This window comes from Alosa alosa, chromosome 20 (assembly GCF_017589495.1).
Source record: "Alosa alosa isolate M-15738 ecotype Scorff River chromosome 20, AALO_Geno_1.1, whole genome shotgun sequence".
Taxonomy (NCBI): Eukaryota; Metazoa; Chordata; class Actinopteri; order Clupeiformes; family Clupeidae; genus Alosa; species Alosa alosa.
Genome location: NC_063208.1, coordinates 20,467,601 through 20,484,016, shown reverse-complemented (window position 1 = coordinate 20,484,016; position 16,416 = coordinate 20,467,601). Strand labels below are relative to the sequence as shown.

Below are 16,416 nucleotides of genomic sequence, written 5' to 3'. Positions count from 1 at the left end.
TAAATGGGAATTGCATCAGTCATAACAGTTAATGTCTGGGCAGCGTGTTTGTTATCCAACAACTAAAACTACTAGAGTATACTCTAAAAAATGGGCTCAGTGGACTCAATTAACTGCTGAAATGGGCTGATGTGCTCACATATCATATCTGCCCTGAACCTCGAAGAGAACCTCTGCAGCCTGGATGAGTGCACAACAAGTCAAACAGTGCATAATCTTCACATGCGCTTATTATGATACCCTCACCGATTGGGAGCGAGCGAGAATCTCCCCCGGTAAGGTCATTATCATGGCATCATCTGCACTGCCGCAATAATTAAGATATGCAGCCACACGAAGGAGGGGTGAAAAAACAGGGCATTACGGGTCCCCTCTGCAGTTCCGTATATATAGAGCAATCAAAGACTTGGGCAGTTAACTGGGGAGGTCACGCCAACACAGAGGACATACACTAGGTCAGGCTGATGAACATTCTGCCCTGGTTTTAAGGAATTTGCAGACAGTCGGTGCTAAATTTGCTCCAGTGTTAGAATGCTTTCCAATGTCAGGGTTGAATTTCTCAAAGCCTATCATTATATTCTGAGGGAGTTCAAAACCTATCATCCTACTCTAATTGGTGTGGCTGGGCACCTAGCCCTTGTTCTCTCTGTAAGGGATGGCAGTGGGCTGTGCCAGGCTCTCTGCACACGTGCCTGTTTTGGTGTTGCCTCCCTTGTAAGCGATGCGCTGAATCGCCTCCAGCAGCCGCTCCTTGTTGTTGTACGAGTTGAGTTTAAACTCCGTCCTGGCATCGTCGCTGAACTGAGCAATTGCCACCTGTTAGGAGAGATAGAGGTATGCGGCGAGGGTGGAGGAGAGGGAGGGAGTAAAGTGACATGGAGGGAGAAAATTACTGTTATGTGTCCACAGGAGAGAGAGGGAGAAAAATAAATTGAGACTCATGTAGCAATTAGTTTCCGACAAATCAACACTGAGCTGTCAAGTCAGTGTGCAGCAACACCAGTCTTAATCCTCTGCTCTTTGAGAGGGGTTCTGTCAGGTTCCTTAATCCTCTGCTCTTTGAGAGGGGTTCTGTCAGGTTCCTTAATCCTCTGCTCTTTGAGAGGGGTTCTGTCAGGTTCCCCTGCTCCTCTTCCTCACCTGTGTGCCATCTGGGCCGATCTGGTCGAGCGCCCCAGTCGTGCTGTGCAGGAAGCGGATGATCTTGTGGAAGTTGTCATCGCCAATACTCCAGGAGCCGTCCACCAAGAAGACGAGATCAGCCTTGGCTGCTTTACAAACTGTGAGAGGAGGAGGAGGACAGAGAGTGAGGGGAGGGAGAGAAAGGGACAGACGGATGAACAGACAGACAGATGAACAGATAGATAGACAGATCAAAGAATGTGGATACCAGTAAAAGGAAAGAGAGAGAGAAATGGAATGATGGAAGGGATAAATAGGTTAGAACAGCAGTTGTCAGTGCAAAAAACTCGCTCCATAGGGACAGGTAGACAGATGATTGGCAATTACCTCAGCGGCCTCTATCTCATATCAAGAGCCTTCCAGCCGGAGGTTGAGCACAGGAGCATTTCCTGATGTTTGGGATGTGTTATTGTGGCAGTTCTTTTTATATACTTAGGTAAACAGCCATGCTAGTGGAAAAACATGTTGCCACCACACACTCTCCTCCCAGAGTCAACATTCCACAGATAGAAAATTATAGGGAGGGAAAATTGCATTTAGGACTTATCTATTAGCTTTCATGGACTTCTATAAAAAACTTTCTGAAGTTGCTGTGGACCACGTTTATTGACATGGCTTGTGGATGTATTGTTCTAAATGTAGCACAATCCTTAATGCAATTAACATAATAAATAATTTATCAACAACTAAGATGATAACATTTCACCAGGGTGATTACTGAGAGACAATAAAAGAACTACAGCTATCTTGCTACAAGACTGAAGGGATCAAAAACAGTGTTGCCAAACATATCAATTAACCTGCAGGATTAGTGAGAATGCTAATGACATATTGATTAAAGTGTATTGGATTTGTGGTAATCCTGAGATGCTGCCATTAAGGGTCTCCAATGTCACAGATTGACTCAGAATCAACAACAGGGAAAGGAAAGATTGTAATGGCAACAGGTTGAGCTATGCACTGTTCAGTTTCTGCCTCTGATCTCTTTACCTGATTGGACAAGAGGAAGTCATTACAGGTAGTGAGCTAAAGGACCAGCATTTACTCTGTGAAAAGCACAGAACATTTGGATATAATAATATGAGATGATGTTTTGGCCTTTTGCGTCAGCTTTTGTTTATGTGAGTTTCATGAACTGTGAGGTGCCATGGAAACTGTGTGAACTGGTGTATCTTGAGTAATTGTAGGTGAGCACTTTGTGTGCGAGTGTGAGAAAGAGAGTAGTGAATTAAAGGTGTGTAAAGGATGGCTTGCCTTCCGTGCCTTGTCTTCTATAAGGTCTATGTACGTATGTGTTTCAGTTCACTTAGGAGTATACTGCAAGGGATCAGCATGTGCGTGCTTGTAGGTAAGGTGCATTAGGTGCAGTTTGTCATTTTGGTGATGTGGGTGGTCTGTCTGTGAGAGAGGCAGGGTGTGTGTGTGTGTGTGTGTGTGTGTGTGTGTGTGTGTGTGTGTGTGTGTGTGTGTGTGTGTGTGTGTGAGAAGTGTGTGTGTGTGTGTGTGTGTGTGTGTGTGTTCAGTGAAGTGCATGATTTGAAGTCTGTGAGGTGTGTGGTCTTTGTGAGTTGTGCTCTCATACCTTCTTTGGCTAGGGGCACAGTGGGAGGAGGTGGGGTGGTGGGGGGTCTCGTTGGAGCTGCGGTAGGCAGGGGGACTGAAAAAAACACACACACACACACACACACACACACACACAGAACACACACACACACAGAACACACACACACACACACACACACACACACACACACAGAACACACAGAACACACACACACACACACACACACACACACACACACACACACTAAATTGGGTGTGAAAAGGAGAAAAAAAGATAAATAGGTAGAGCCATCATTATGGCAGGCCAATTTAAGGTGAATGAAGTTGTTGCAAAGGCTTCAATTCATTCAAACAGTTTATGGCCTTTCAAACTAACACATGAGAGAGAGAGAGAGAGAGAGAATAAGAGAGAGAGAGAGAGAGAGTGAGAGAGATGAAACGTAATCCCTTCCACTATTCCCTATAGTAAAACACAAGGCACAATGAAATGCTACGGCTAGATGATGCGCGTAAGTAAATCTACAGTAAAGCACTGGCACTTAACTTCACAACCAATATGTGATTACGTACTCTGTATAATTTGCTAGTTTGATTACTGCTGCAGCAGCAGGAACAGCAGTCCAAATGAATTGTTGTTTTTATTTCTCCCCTCCTCTCCAGAAAAGCCCAGAGAACTCAATGCAGCAGTAAATTAGGTACCTGAAACTGTGAATTGCTCGTGATGGCGGCCTGTAAGACCAGCCCGCCGGGGAACGCGTGGCAATTTAAAGAGGCTTTAGTTTTTATTTGTGTCAAAACAAAGCAATAAATCTGCGTCAGCGAGCGAACGTTGGGTGCCTCAATGCAAACAAATACCACAAGCTCAGTAATGATTGGTTCCTCAGCCTGGATTAATGCTAAGACCCAGTGGAAGAAGACCTTTGCAATGAGTCAGGAAGATGAGGGAGAGTTGTCAGTAAGTTTGTTAACCCCTAGAAGACTATGGTACAGTATCACGTTACACTATCTGTGTGTGTGTGTGTGTGTGTGTGTGTGTGTGTGTGTGTGTGTGTGTGTGTGTGTCAGTGAGTATGCACTTTACACACACCTGAAACATGACTGACACTGCTTGAGTTGCTTTAGTCGTACCACAAATATGTTTGAAAGAGAGCTCTAGGCAGATTATGGTAACAAATAGTAGTCAAGCATTGATGTGAGATGGCAATATGAAAGAGGTTGTACACAGAGTTACTACAGTGATCCTGGCTTTGAAGTACTTGTCATAAATTCCGGCTGCGTCTGCAGTCTATATGCAGAGGGCATAATAAAAATATTTGTACATGGGAATTAAAAATGGGCACAAAGCATGAAATTGTGGTGATATGAGGAGCAATTGTGCAGCAGTGGGGTGGAGGGAGAGAGGGTTGTAACAATGCAGCAGGGCGTCCATTTGCCCAAGCTATGGCTCTGCTCCCAACAGAAACCCCCAAATTAACTGAACGTTTGCTTCACTGTGCGCTGGTGCTGCACTGTGCTGCAATAGTGTAGGCTGTGAGAGAGGGTGTCATAAAGCAGCTGCCTGCGACCATAATATAATTACATTTGGAGAGACACTGCCATCCAAGGAAAGGGAAAACGGCAAATCTACTTTTACACAAGAGTATGTCAGTAGCTGAGACACAAAAAGTTTCAGACAGACAGTGTCTGTCAGTGTCTGTGACAAAAAATCAGACAGTGTCTGTGTCTGATGGCAATGCATAGACACATTAAATCCTTTTCAGCTAAGAGCTTTGTCAACTATTACATTCACATTACTTTACAACACATGAAGAATTGCTTCTGTTTGAGAACTCTGAAGACTCTTACCATCAGTCAGTCAGACAGTCAAAACAAAACCCTTATTCTTTAAACCCTGAATCTGCATTGTCTGGAAAACATTGTTCAGTCTCTCCATAACTGTCAGGTTTGATTTCACTGCCTTTTTCACCAAACTCACTATGGCTTTGAGGTTTGGCTCTGAAGTTATTCTGTAATACAGAGAATATAGTATCATATGACTGTGTGGGATCATCGCGGGCTCACATGTTTTCTGGATGGTGGTGACAGCGGGTCCCTCGGTCTCCTGCAGCTGGGCGTAGATGCTGATCTTGTAGTCTGTGTTGGGCGTCAGGTTGCTGAAGCAGTGTCTGGTTGCGCCTCCTCCCAGTGACGCCTCCTGTCTCTCTCCATCTGAGAGGACACAAGAGAAACTTGATGTTGTACTTGAAAATGATACTTGCTCACTACAGAGTCTCTCTTACCCGTTCTCTTATGCCTGTGTATTCATTCATCCTTCCTTTTCTCTTTCTCCTATACCAACCTACCTATCTGTCTTTCACACCAACATTTGATCATATCTTGTTGTCATCACATCATTTTTCTATGTGGCATTCTCACAGTTCCTTGACCAAGTTTGAAGTCTGCAGACAAACAGGTTGCATATAATACTAAATTAATATAATGTAAAATATCTCTATTTCCATTTCCAATTGAATGTATTTAACCATCACATAGAAGGATGTGGCTCTGAAATTATTTCCCAGTACCATTTTTAATGTGTCATCCATATCCATCTGTCACACGTCACGTCTGCCTGAATTTTTGGCTCAGTGTTGTCATTCTGTTGCTGTGTCTGAATGTGAAAAAGTGGGGGATTTTTCTTTCCAAATATGTGGCGACTGATCTGAGAGGAATATAATTAGTGAGTCTTAATGTTTATTTGGTATCTTTGCATCTTTCTCATTTCTTACTTGAAAAAAAAAAGCATCTTTATACTCATCTCTTTCCAAGGAGGGTTGCCTTTATTTTCACAGTAATTACACATTCATCACAGTGCCCTCTGCCACCTCATAAATCCTCATTTTTGTCTAATATCAGACGATGGCTTTAATATTTGAAAGGTCCCAGGGCTGCACAGGTTTTGGTGTTACAAAAAGCTCGAAAATTGAGGGCTGCAGAGTAACAATAACATTAGCATTTCAATGATGAGCCTACAAAAACACCAACAATTACATTTATTGTATTTTTTAAACATTTGGGAGCCTGAGACAGGCTGTAGAAAGCAACATAAGAAATTCCACTATTCATATGGTCTTAAGACTCTGGTGAAATCCATAGTGTGGTCTGTCACCACATGGGTTTAAAAACTCTGCCAGCATTCAAATACACACTTGACTGTATGACCTTTGCATCCAAACCTCTTTCATTCGGTCTGCTGTGAGACACAGACCCAGACTAGGGTCACCATGATTATAACCTCAGACTGCTTAGGGACACATAAAAGCTTCAGGACCTGTACTTGTACAGACCATTCCGTCTGCGTGTAGACATATTAAAACTACTATGAGATGTTGGAGCTCTTTAAAGTTTAAACAGCATCATGAAATATCCAATTTCTAGTTTGGCTGTGAGACTGTGAAATGATGATTACCCTTTCAAACAGTAACAACCCGTAAAAGAAAAAAATAATCACCTTTCCATGACTTCTTGTCTTAACTTCAGTGTAATGAAGTGTTGCTTTGAGAATGTTACTTTAAAAGGAGGTAAAAAACGAACTGTTTTGTCTGAAGTGTCAGAACTGTTCTTGTCACGAATGTGGAAGCGTTGCTTCTCTTCCATCACCTCTACACTTAAAATAGAAGCAGTTATTACCTTCAGCTCCCACCATATCACCTTCACTTAACCCACACAGCTGTGCAGGAAATACATTTAAAGGCTTTTTTGTTTATCATTACGCGATCACATTACAGTAAGTTTGAGAGCACTGATAGGCTATACAGTGGTGTCTTTACATTTCCAGGTCATTTACGTCCCACCTGTCATCATGTCTCTGGCGCCTCACTTTTACTGGGTTGAGGCCACCTAAAATATCACAGGCAGTCAGGCACACCTTAATTATAATTCCCTGTAGTGTACATTTCTGTCTCTGAGAACGGTGCTGTTGTCTGATTATGCATCCCTGTCTGTGAGAGGCTTGGTGCTCATGTACACAAGAGCTGCCATTTTCTGCTATGGACTATTGTTTTTAACACTTATCTCCACACTGACACCTACAGGAAAACTATCATTAAGGTATAATCTGACAGACACAAACCCTTATAGAGCACTAACATCAGCTAACACTCGCACACCCACACTTACAGAACACTGCTATTTGCACAGACAGTGACATGTGCATATGAGCTTGAAGCAAAATGGCATTTCACTTTCTTGCAGACTCGCATATTTGCACACACGTGTCCATTTAGACACCCACATACACACATACACACACATGAAATATTCTATTCAATATTCTATTCATGGAGGAAATTGAGATCTACCCTCCTTCTGTGGTGTCTCCTGTATCAACGGAGCCCAATATCCGTGCGCTATCCCGGCTTCAAGTTATGCCCAAAGTGGGCAAAATCTGCCCAGCACAGCACTGCAGCCCCCTGGGTAAAATCCGCTGCTAATATTGACATGGATTTACTGTCTCTTCCTCAGTCTTCTATACACATACCCCTCTCTTGCTCACACTTATGTCTCTCTTACCCATTCTCTCATGCCTGTGTATTCATTTATTCTTCTTCTTTTCCTTCTCCTATACCAACCTATCTATCTGTCTTTCATACCAACCTTTCATCATCTCTCTCTTTTTTACAGACTTTACACAGGGAAATGAGATGACCAAAGTGTTTATGATATGAAGATTAAGAGGACACTCTGTCTCATTCACCAAAGCCTTTGGACTGCTTGATGCTGAAGCCCATACTGTGTCCTGTATAGGATATCCTACAACTCCAGCACCTGCTGTACCATATAGTGCCTATGCTGGCCATGCACTAATATGAAATGCATCTGACATCTATGATGCATATACTCTCTAAGCTGAAGTAGAACACTTCCCCTCTTTCCAGAAGAAGCAATGTTCACAGCATATAAGATACACACGGCACTCATGTTATGCTACGTTATGAGAGAGTTGTGATAAACGGTTGACTGAATTGCTACAAAGGCCATTTGATACTCACTGAGAAGAGACTCAATGATGACGCGGTATAGGGTGGCATGGCGATGTGGCTGCCACTGGGCACACATGCTGGTGGTTCGCACCTGGTAGGTCTTCAGGTTGGTCACGCCCAGGTACACTGATTGGGGAAAAGACGGTGTTAGTTTACCCAAGTGTCTGCATCTGCACTCACTGTAAACTGCTCAGCTACTGTAGGTCAGCAAAAACCTGTTACAGCAAGATTCCTATTAACATTCAAACATATATTTCTAAAAACATGACAATATGACCTAGATTGGAACACATTGTATAAATAGGCTAAATAAGGCTGGAAAATGCTTATGCTATTTTGACATTGTCAGAATTTTGTTCACCAAAATTGGAATTAGATGACAGTTAGATAACAATCACGTGATGGCAGTCCCCTCTACTCGAGTCAGTGGGAGAGAGCTACAGACAAGCCTATGGTATTTTGCTCCATGAAAAGCTGTCTCTCTGAACTCATAGTGGGCAGTAATGTGGCAGATGGGTTAGGAAATGGGTGTTTATTTTCCTTATAGCAAGATAAACTCATTTTCAGTTGCCGTCACTCCAAACCACAACATATGCTTCCAACTAGCTGATCAGAACCGTATGTGCCCAAGGGACGACGCTCAGGAACACAGTAGCCTGTATCGCATTCTTTGTGTTCAGTTCTTTTCTATTTTGTGTAGTTCTAGAACTTGCTTGTCTATCATGGTGACAACGCATCACCAAGAACGACATGGACTGCATGCATGGACTGACTTTAAAGGAACTGCTTAAAACAATCCAGTTAAAAAAAAACTAAAATTCCTTAAAAAAACATTGGATGTAAATCTCTTAACAATTCAATCTGCCAAAGTGCCAAAACTAGGCAAGGAAATTGAGATAGTGACTAAAGTCTGACAGGTTTGATTCATTAGCTAATTAGCATGCTAAACGCTTCGTCTGACTGCCACTGCTTGGGTGATGCCACAGTCAGATCGCCCATTCTCATGCAGGCAGGAACAAGCATCATTACACAGCTGCTTTGATTACACGAGGAGTGCCAGCACTAATAAGACAATGATCTCAATTATGGCGAGACAGAGATATCACACTACGCACGCCTGTCTAGGCACCTAATATCAGCACGGAATTGGTTGTCTCAGTCTGGGGTGGGGGGTGGGGGGCGACATTATCAGACTCAAGCTTGTTAAAGCATGAGAGGATATGGACTGACCTCTCAGCATGACCTCTGAGCTGTTGGTATGTGATTACGGGATAGCGGGAACCATTAAGCACACCCGTGGTAAATAGTTAGATACAAAAGGGTATAGTGCGTGCTTCCTTGTCAAAACAGCTACAGTAGCAAACAAAAACATGCCTCATCTATTTCCTTTCAATCACTAAGGTACTGATTAAATCAAATGTTACTGCTGGCAAGGCACTCACGTTAACTGAATTCCTAAGTTTCCTTTCAAAATGTATTGAGGTCTTCATTAAGTATCCAAACCAATGAAAAGAAGGCATCCACTTCCATGCATGTAAAATTAAAGTTATAATGCTAGAGGCTCTGTGAGCTTCTAGTCTCTTGAAGTGTAACGATATCTCCTATTATAGAAAGAATGGAGAAACTTAACTTGGTAGATAGGGAATCCACTTTCATTAAAAAATATGAGACTGAAATGCCTTGTGCTGTCATTGAAGTTCAAATGCAGTAAAAATTAGCCTGTTTACGTGGGACGAGTCTCGTCAGGCAAATCACCATTGGCTACATATCTGTCTGACATTCGGTGTCGGTGCCCTTGATTGTGATTTAGGGTGGAACCTGATTTGGGCATGTGTGGAATGTGTGGTTGGGGGTGTGTGTGTGTGTGTGGGGGTTAGCTTGTCTTGTCACTCACAGGTCTTGGCCTTCCCAACGAGCGCCTCACTGGAGCCTGTGGTGTACGAGGCGATGACTTTGACGCTGTACTCAGTACCCGTGAGCAGGTTGAGGATCAGGATGGTGTTCACGTCTTCACCCACAAACGTCTCCAGGGCACGGCCTGGGGCTGTGAGGAGAGGGTAGAGCAGCAAAGGTCAACGGTCAAATTCCTCATCACAGAATCACTTTTTCAGTCACCGACCCCAGCTTCATGCTGTTGTGCACATACTGCATGTGCTGTTTGAAGCTTCCCCCCCTCTAAAAAGGAAACATGTTTCTTCTTGGTATGACCAAAAACTCACAGGACTCACAGAACAGCACTAAATAGGCAATAACTTAGTAAGCAAAGATAAATACTGATGGATTGACTAATTGATTATAAATGATTGATTAATGATGTACGAGGCTCCTAAGAGTTGTAGGAGTAGCTTACCTGAGATGGGCTGGTAGACAATTCTGTAGCCCATGGTGGGGGAGGGAGGTGTATCCCAGGTGATCCGGAAACGGTTGTACCACTCCTCTGACACTCTTAGATTCCTAGGTGCAGTCAGAGGCACTACAGGAAAAAAGGGAGATGGGGGTGGGGTGTAAAGAATAAAGGGAGATGGGGGTGGGGTGTAAAGAATAAAGAAATTGGTGAATAGGGGTTGAGAGAGAAAAAGTGGGAGGAAGAGATAGTATGTCTTTGCTGTTCTGTGTACTACAGATATGATTTAATAACCTCATAAATCATTTCTTTCTGTTCCAAAGCTATAGTTACATTTGGAATGTGTACACTGTTAAAGCTTGATGGGTCTAAAGATAACATACTGTTCTCTTGTGTAGTCGTTTTCTGTAATTTCCAGAAAATGACACACATTAATCTGGACCTTTTAAGGGGGGAATATTTACAGACTCAGAGCGTACTCACATAGAACTTTTAAGTGCTTATCCAAAGAGACTTACAATGAGGGTGATGTTATCTTTACGGTTTCTCCCACAATATAAAAAGCTGTGTCATTTCTTATTATAAACTTTTAAACAAAACAAAAACTTTTTTCTGTAATGTCATAGACTTAGAAAGAAAAAAGCAAACCATAAGGTAACACATTGCAACAGGGTTATAGCCATAAAACTGTGGACAAATGTGGGCCAATTCTACAAAGAACTCTTCCTAGGTTCAAAAGGTTCTTCAGAACCTTGTAAGAGCTCTGGCTTGAAGCTATCTTCATTAAATTCATTGGTTAGTGTAACAAAGTTGAAGAGCTATTTTGCTTTTCAGAGGATGCTCCTTTGGTCCCTATAACCTGTATGCCAACACCTCCTGGAGATCTACTCTCCTCAAGGTTGTCATGGTGACCTTAATTCAGAGACTTTTGACTCCTTTATTAAGATGCTTCTGACAGGTTTGATTAGCTGAGCAGAGAGAAATGCAGTGGGGTTACCAGTGACGACCAGAAAATGGATAAACAGCTAGGTAAGGCGCTCTGACCACAAGAGACAAAGCAGGAAGAGAAAAAGACTCACAGGTGCGGCCTGCGCGGGTCATGACAGGGCCTGGTCCGTCGGCGTAGATAGGGGTGACGGTCACTCTGTACTCTGTGTCAGAGAGCAGAGACTGGAGCAGAATATTCTTCTGTTGGCTTGAGATCATTTTCTGGATAAGAGTAGGGAAAGGCATACAGTCATGAGCGGTCTGAACTACTATATACAGTACATTTACATTTAATAATTATTCATTTAGCTCACAATTGACACTGGCACAAAGCAACTTTCAAATGGACTGATATTATCTCCATGTTATCATCACAGTGTTTCCACACACCTAACACCTAACATTATAAACTAGTACATATTGCATCTTTCTATGTATACAAGCAGAGGATGTTGTGATAAACATTACCTGTCAATCATGACTTGAGAGAAAACAATTTCAAGGGGGACTTTTTAACCTTTCAAAAGGAGTTTTTCTCTCTTTCCCATCATGAGATTAGAGAATACTGTTATATTCTTTTAATATGCAGGAGTATGCACACTATCAAAGACCAGTGACAAGCTTGTCGAGCACTGATTTCACACATCTGGTTAAAAACAAAACAATGCCAATAGTTCACTTTCAAGCTGAGATTTTGTTTTTCACTTGCTCTACAAAGAAACTTTTTTGACAGAAACCTTTTACCCAAAACTTGTTAGAAATGAAACGCAACTCATATGAGCTGGAGCCATCGGAGGTCATCGCGGGACAGTACATTAGCACCATCAGTCTGTTCGCTCGGCGAGACAGCAACTTCTAAGTAATGATGGGGAGATCTGATTTTTATTACTTCACTCTATCTCTGAGTGTGCAGCAAAGCTCATCATTGCTCTTTATATCTATCCACAGCACTGGCAGGGAATAGCAATGCCGTCAATGCCGACCGACTAAACAAATGGGACCGCAGCAGCCACCAGCAAACACTAAGCTGCTCGGCAAATAAAAAGGCTTCAAAAGCAAACCAGAACCAATCAGATTTAATGTAATAAACAAGTGAGAGATGGCACAATAGGCCTTCTCTGAGCTTTTAATACAGCCATTTCATTAGAAGTGTGATTCACTTTTTTTTGACACAACTGGGTCGATATATAAATCACAATAGGAAATCTGCCTCCTCCTGACCTGCCTCCTTTGCTTTTTTTGGTAAATGAATAGGCTGGGGAGTTGGGGGACAGGGAGGAGGGCGCCTGGGTTATCTCTACGCTGTTTCAACGATTAAGGGTTGAGACCGTGGCGTCTGCAGCACTCCCCGGGCAGGGATGAGAGGGGCTCTTTGACGCCAGAGAAGGAAACCGGATTTGAAACGCTCAGCGGCTTTGTGTGTCAATCTCATCCCGTTTCCTTTCTCTTTTTTTGTCTTTGTATGCAAGGACTTGCCAGGGTAGGCATTCACTGTGGTGCCTTTCATGACGGAGAACATAAAAGTCATTAAATTCCTCCTTAACAAAAGTGAACAAAGGGAAATGGCATGGTGATGCATTGCAGAAGTAGGACAACTTCACAGTTGGCACTGCAAATAACTGAGTGGGAATGTAGTCCATTCATTTGACTCAAGGAATACATATTTCATTGTGTAGCTGTTCACTTAAACCTAGCCAGAAGTTAAACTTCAATTATTTAGTATATGAGTGGAAAAGACATAGTAAACAATCCCAACCAAAAGCATATTAAGGTTACACGACTAGAGTCAATTAAGTCAACTGTGTTGGCATATGTAAGAAGCTTGACTGAATAGCACACAAAACTCAAAATAACATAATACTAACAACAATGCATCAAGAAACACAAGAGTGACACAGTTCAAAAGACTACTGTATATGCCATACACTCCATATCTCATTTGCATTCTGACTGCATGCAGCCTAGCCTTCCACATTCTGAAGTTTCACAATTATGACAACTGTGAAGCACGGAGTCTGACAAATCAATTTAATGCCAAATGTGGGGCCCCACAGATCAAACATTACCAAAGGCGCTTTGGGTGTATGCCGAGTGACATGTACCCCTCCATCAGATGAAGGCTGGGAAAATTGGATTTTATAATGCAGGCACACTTCTCTTCATCAAGTATTTATAATGGCTGTAGTAAAATCAACAGAGCAAAGAGAACAAGTCACACCCAGGCTGGCCAGTACTAGCAAGGGCTGAACAAACATGTACAGTAGGCCCTCGGCAAATGCAGGAGCTGTCCACTGGAAAAGTGGTGCTGAAATGTCAAATGCACATAACTCCTCAAAAGTTGTGATGCATGAATATAAGCACGCAATGGAATATATAATATGTTTGGTAGTACGTATTTCATATGGAAGCATAACGAACGAGCTAAACAGAAATACTAAAAACAAACAATATAAGATGGATAAACCTATTTGCTTTCTGTCATTAGGAATGATTCTGGTTGCTAAATGTTTGTCTTTTGTAGAGTGGAGGAGAGCCAACAGCACAGAGGGCTAAAGCATGAGGAGACTGAGGGGAGCAGAGAGGGGAGTAAAACTGAGAGAAGCCCAAGCGGCAGCACACTCACCACCTCCTCTGCGCGGTCCCCTTGTGCCGTCACGTAGGAGATGCGATACTGGCGGACATTGGGGTCCTGTAGCTCCCAAGACACCTGGAAGCTGAAGGTGGTCTGGTCACTGATCTGCATGTTCCTTATGGCCTGACGCGCCACTGAGGAGACAACGGCCTGGGATTAGGCTTGGGATTATAGACTTCCATTATAGGAAAGCAAAAGCTTGATGAATTAAATATGCAATGTAAACACATTCTAAATGGATCATATTAAATATGCCATAACATCCCATGGCTTGTTCTTAAAGACTGTAAAACTTCACTGTGTATAAATCGTCGCAGGACAGTACATTAGCACCATCAGCCTGTTTGCTCTGCGAGACAGCAACTTATACTGTAAGTAATGATGGGGAGATCTGATTTTTATTACTTCACTCTCTCTCTGACTATGCAGGGGAGAAAGGGGCCCTTTTATGCCTCTAAAGCCAAACTTGACAAAACAATGTGTGACAGTACAAACACCTATGTTTGGCCTGAGACCACACTGTTCCCTGAGAAAGTCCCTGTTCACATTCGGTCTGCCTTTGTTTTGGGGATTTATACACCAATGAAGACCTCCTACAGAACTGGTCAGCAGGTGTTGCTGGGATATTTATTCCGAGTATCTGGTTAAATCCTCATAAGAGAGCAGTAATCGCTCACTGACACATGCTTCCATTCATCCCCTCCTACATTCAGTATTGGTATTAGCTCAATTTGTAAACTATCGTCTAGGTGTGTGGGTGGGCAATTTCCTCAGCGGCAGCGCCAAGATCTACACGGAGCTGCCCAGCTGGGCTAGGCTTTAGCGCGCCTGGCATATTTACATGGTGGGAGACCGGGGGAGAGCAATCCTTCATGGCCAACAATAGAGCCTCAACAAAATCACTGCCATTCATATTTAGTTCTCCTTCAAAGCTATCAGATTGCAATAAAATAACCAATCTATACATAACATGTTAGTACCTCATGATGGATGGATTATCAGGAGGTTATTGGATGGATTAATGTATTAATAGATGAATGGATGCATTATTGGATTATTTTTTATCTTATAGACCATTTCTATATCTCACATAAGATATGCAATGAGTCTGAATAGGAACGTAGAAGTCCCAAAATACATTCCACATTATGGATTTGTTGCTGAATCAACAAATCCAGCACACATATATGCATTATCTGGAAAGTAAAAAAAAAAAATGCTGAGGTAAGCTCACCTGCGGTTGTGGTGGTGGTCGTCCTGACGGTTGTGGTTCCTGCTGCTACATAAGACATATGCAGAACATGAACAAAACCAAGCCTCACGTCACGACTCAAGACCGCTTTATAGAGGTTAATAACTTCTTGTTAGATTGTGTATTTTTTACTGTTACAGAAGGCTTAGAAATGTCTAGATTTCACTATCCTGAGATAAAAGCAAAGTTATCAGGGGTGAACACTGCATAGAATTTAGCTACTGTAATGTCTTGTTTTATGTCCATACCAGTAGTTTCTATCAGGATGACTGATTCGCTCTCCGACTCGTCCTTGTAGATGGCGGAGAGGGACACTTCGTATTCGGTGAAGGGCTTCAGGCCAGTCACAAGGTAGGTGTTGGTTTGGGCATTCACCATGACCTTGAATACATGTGGGGAAAGAGGGTAGATTGAGCTACACAGTACACTAGCTAGAAACACAGAATAAACAAATAAGACAGAGACAGACAGACAGGCACATGTAGGATGTCCGACAGGCTAACGCACGTGTATAAAGACAGACACATCTAAAGACAAACAAGCAGACACACAAGACAGACAGACAGGCACATGTAAAGGATAAAGACAAACAAGCAGACACACAAGACAGACAGACAGGCACATGTAGGATGTCCGACAGGCTAAACGCACGTGTATAAAGACAGACACATCTAAAGACAAACAAGCAGACACACAAGACAGACAGACAGGCACATGACAGGTATAAAGACAGACACATCTAAAGACAAACAAGCAGACACACAAGACAGACAGACAGGCACATGTAGGATGTCCGACAGGCTAACGCACGAGTATAAAGACAGACACATCTAAAGACAAACAAGCAGACACACAAGACAGACAGACAGGCACATGTAGGATGTCCGACAGGCTAACGCACGTGTATAAAGACAGACACATCTAAAGACAAACAAGCAGACACACAAGACAGACAGACACCTCTTCAACGTCTGTCTCTCCGTCGCTCTCTCCCCACAGGAGTTTGTAGAGAACGACGTCTGTAGCAGGGTGCTGCCAGCTGACCCGGAAGCTGGTCTGGCCGACCTCTTTGGTTCGCGCATTCAGAGGCTCAGGAACCGTCTCTGCAACAGAAGCAGAGGACATTCTCACACAGTCAATCAACACAAGAACCCAAACACAAAAAAACACTCACATAGTCAACATCAGAATAGGCATCTTAGTGAACTGTTAATCATTGGCCACTTATGACCACATGTTCTAGATCACATAAAACAGCAACATACTCATAATGAATTTTCCACATTTATGCAATATGTAATGGTATACATACAAGAACACAAAAGTGCATAATAACACTATGTCAAAAGATAGTAAAATGATCAATTAATTATGACTGTTGTTCAGTATCAATGGCAAACATGATGACAAAGCTGCCATGTTCTAGATAATCATG

The 16,416-nt window shown here is 42.6% G+C and overlaps 1 protein-coding gene across 7 annotated transcripts in view; it reads right to left on the bottom strand.

Moving 5' to 3' along the window:
- The window catches only part of LOC125285276 (collagen alpha-1(XIV) chain), a 67,214-nt gene that overhangs the window by 19,799 nt on the left and 30,999 nt on the right, over positions 1–16,416 (bottom strand). For all 7 annotated transcript variants that reach the window (XM_048229649.1, XM_048229645.1, XM_048229647.1 and 4 more), the window contains 12 exons: positions 15,942–16,084; positions 15,230–15,362; positions 14,964–15,008; positions 13,721–13,863; positions 11,190–11,319; positions 10,117–10,239; positions 9,661–9,810; positions 7,776–7,892; positions 4,807–4,953; positions 2,765–2,839; positions 1,141–1,280; positions 693–816 (listed from right to left, as the gene is read on the bottom strand). In XM_048229649.1, coding sequence (XP_048085606.1) covers positions 693–816; positions 1,141–1,280; positions 2,765–2,839; positions 4,807–4,953; positions 7,776–7,892; positions 9,661–9,810; positions 10,117–10,239; positions 11,190–11,319; positions 13,721–13,863; positions 14,964–15,008; positions 15,230–15,362; positions 15,942–16,084 — 1,470 coding nt within the window. The remainder of the gene's footprint in view (positions 1–692; positions 817–1,140; positions 1,281–2,764; positions 2,840–4,806; positions 4,954–7,775; positions 7,893–9,660; positions 9,811–10,116; positions 10,240–11,189; positions 11,320–13,720; positions 13,864–14,963; positions 15,009–15,229; positions 15,363–15,941; positions 16,085–16,416) is intronic.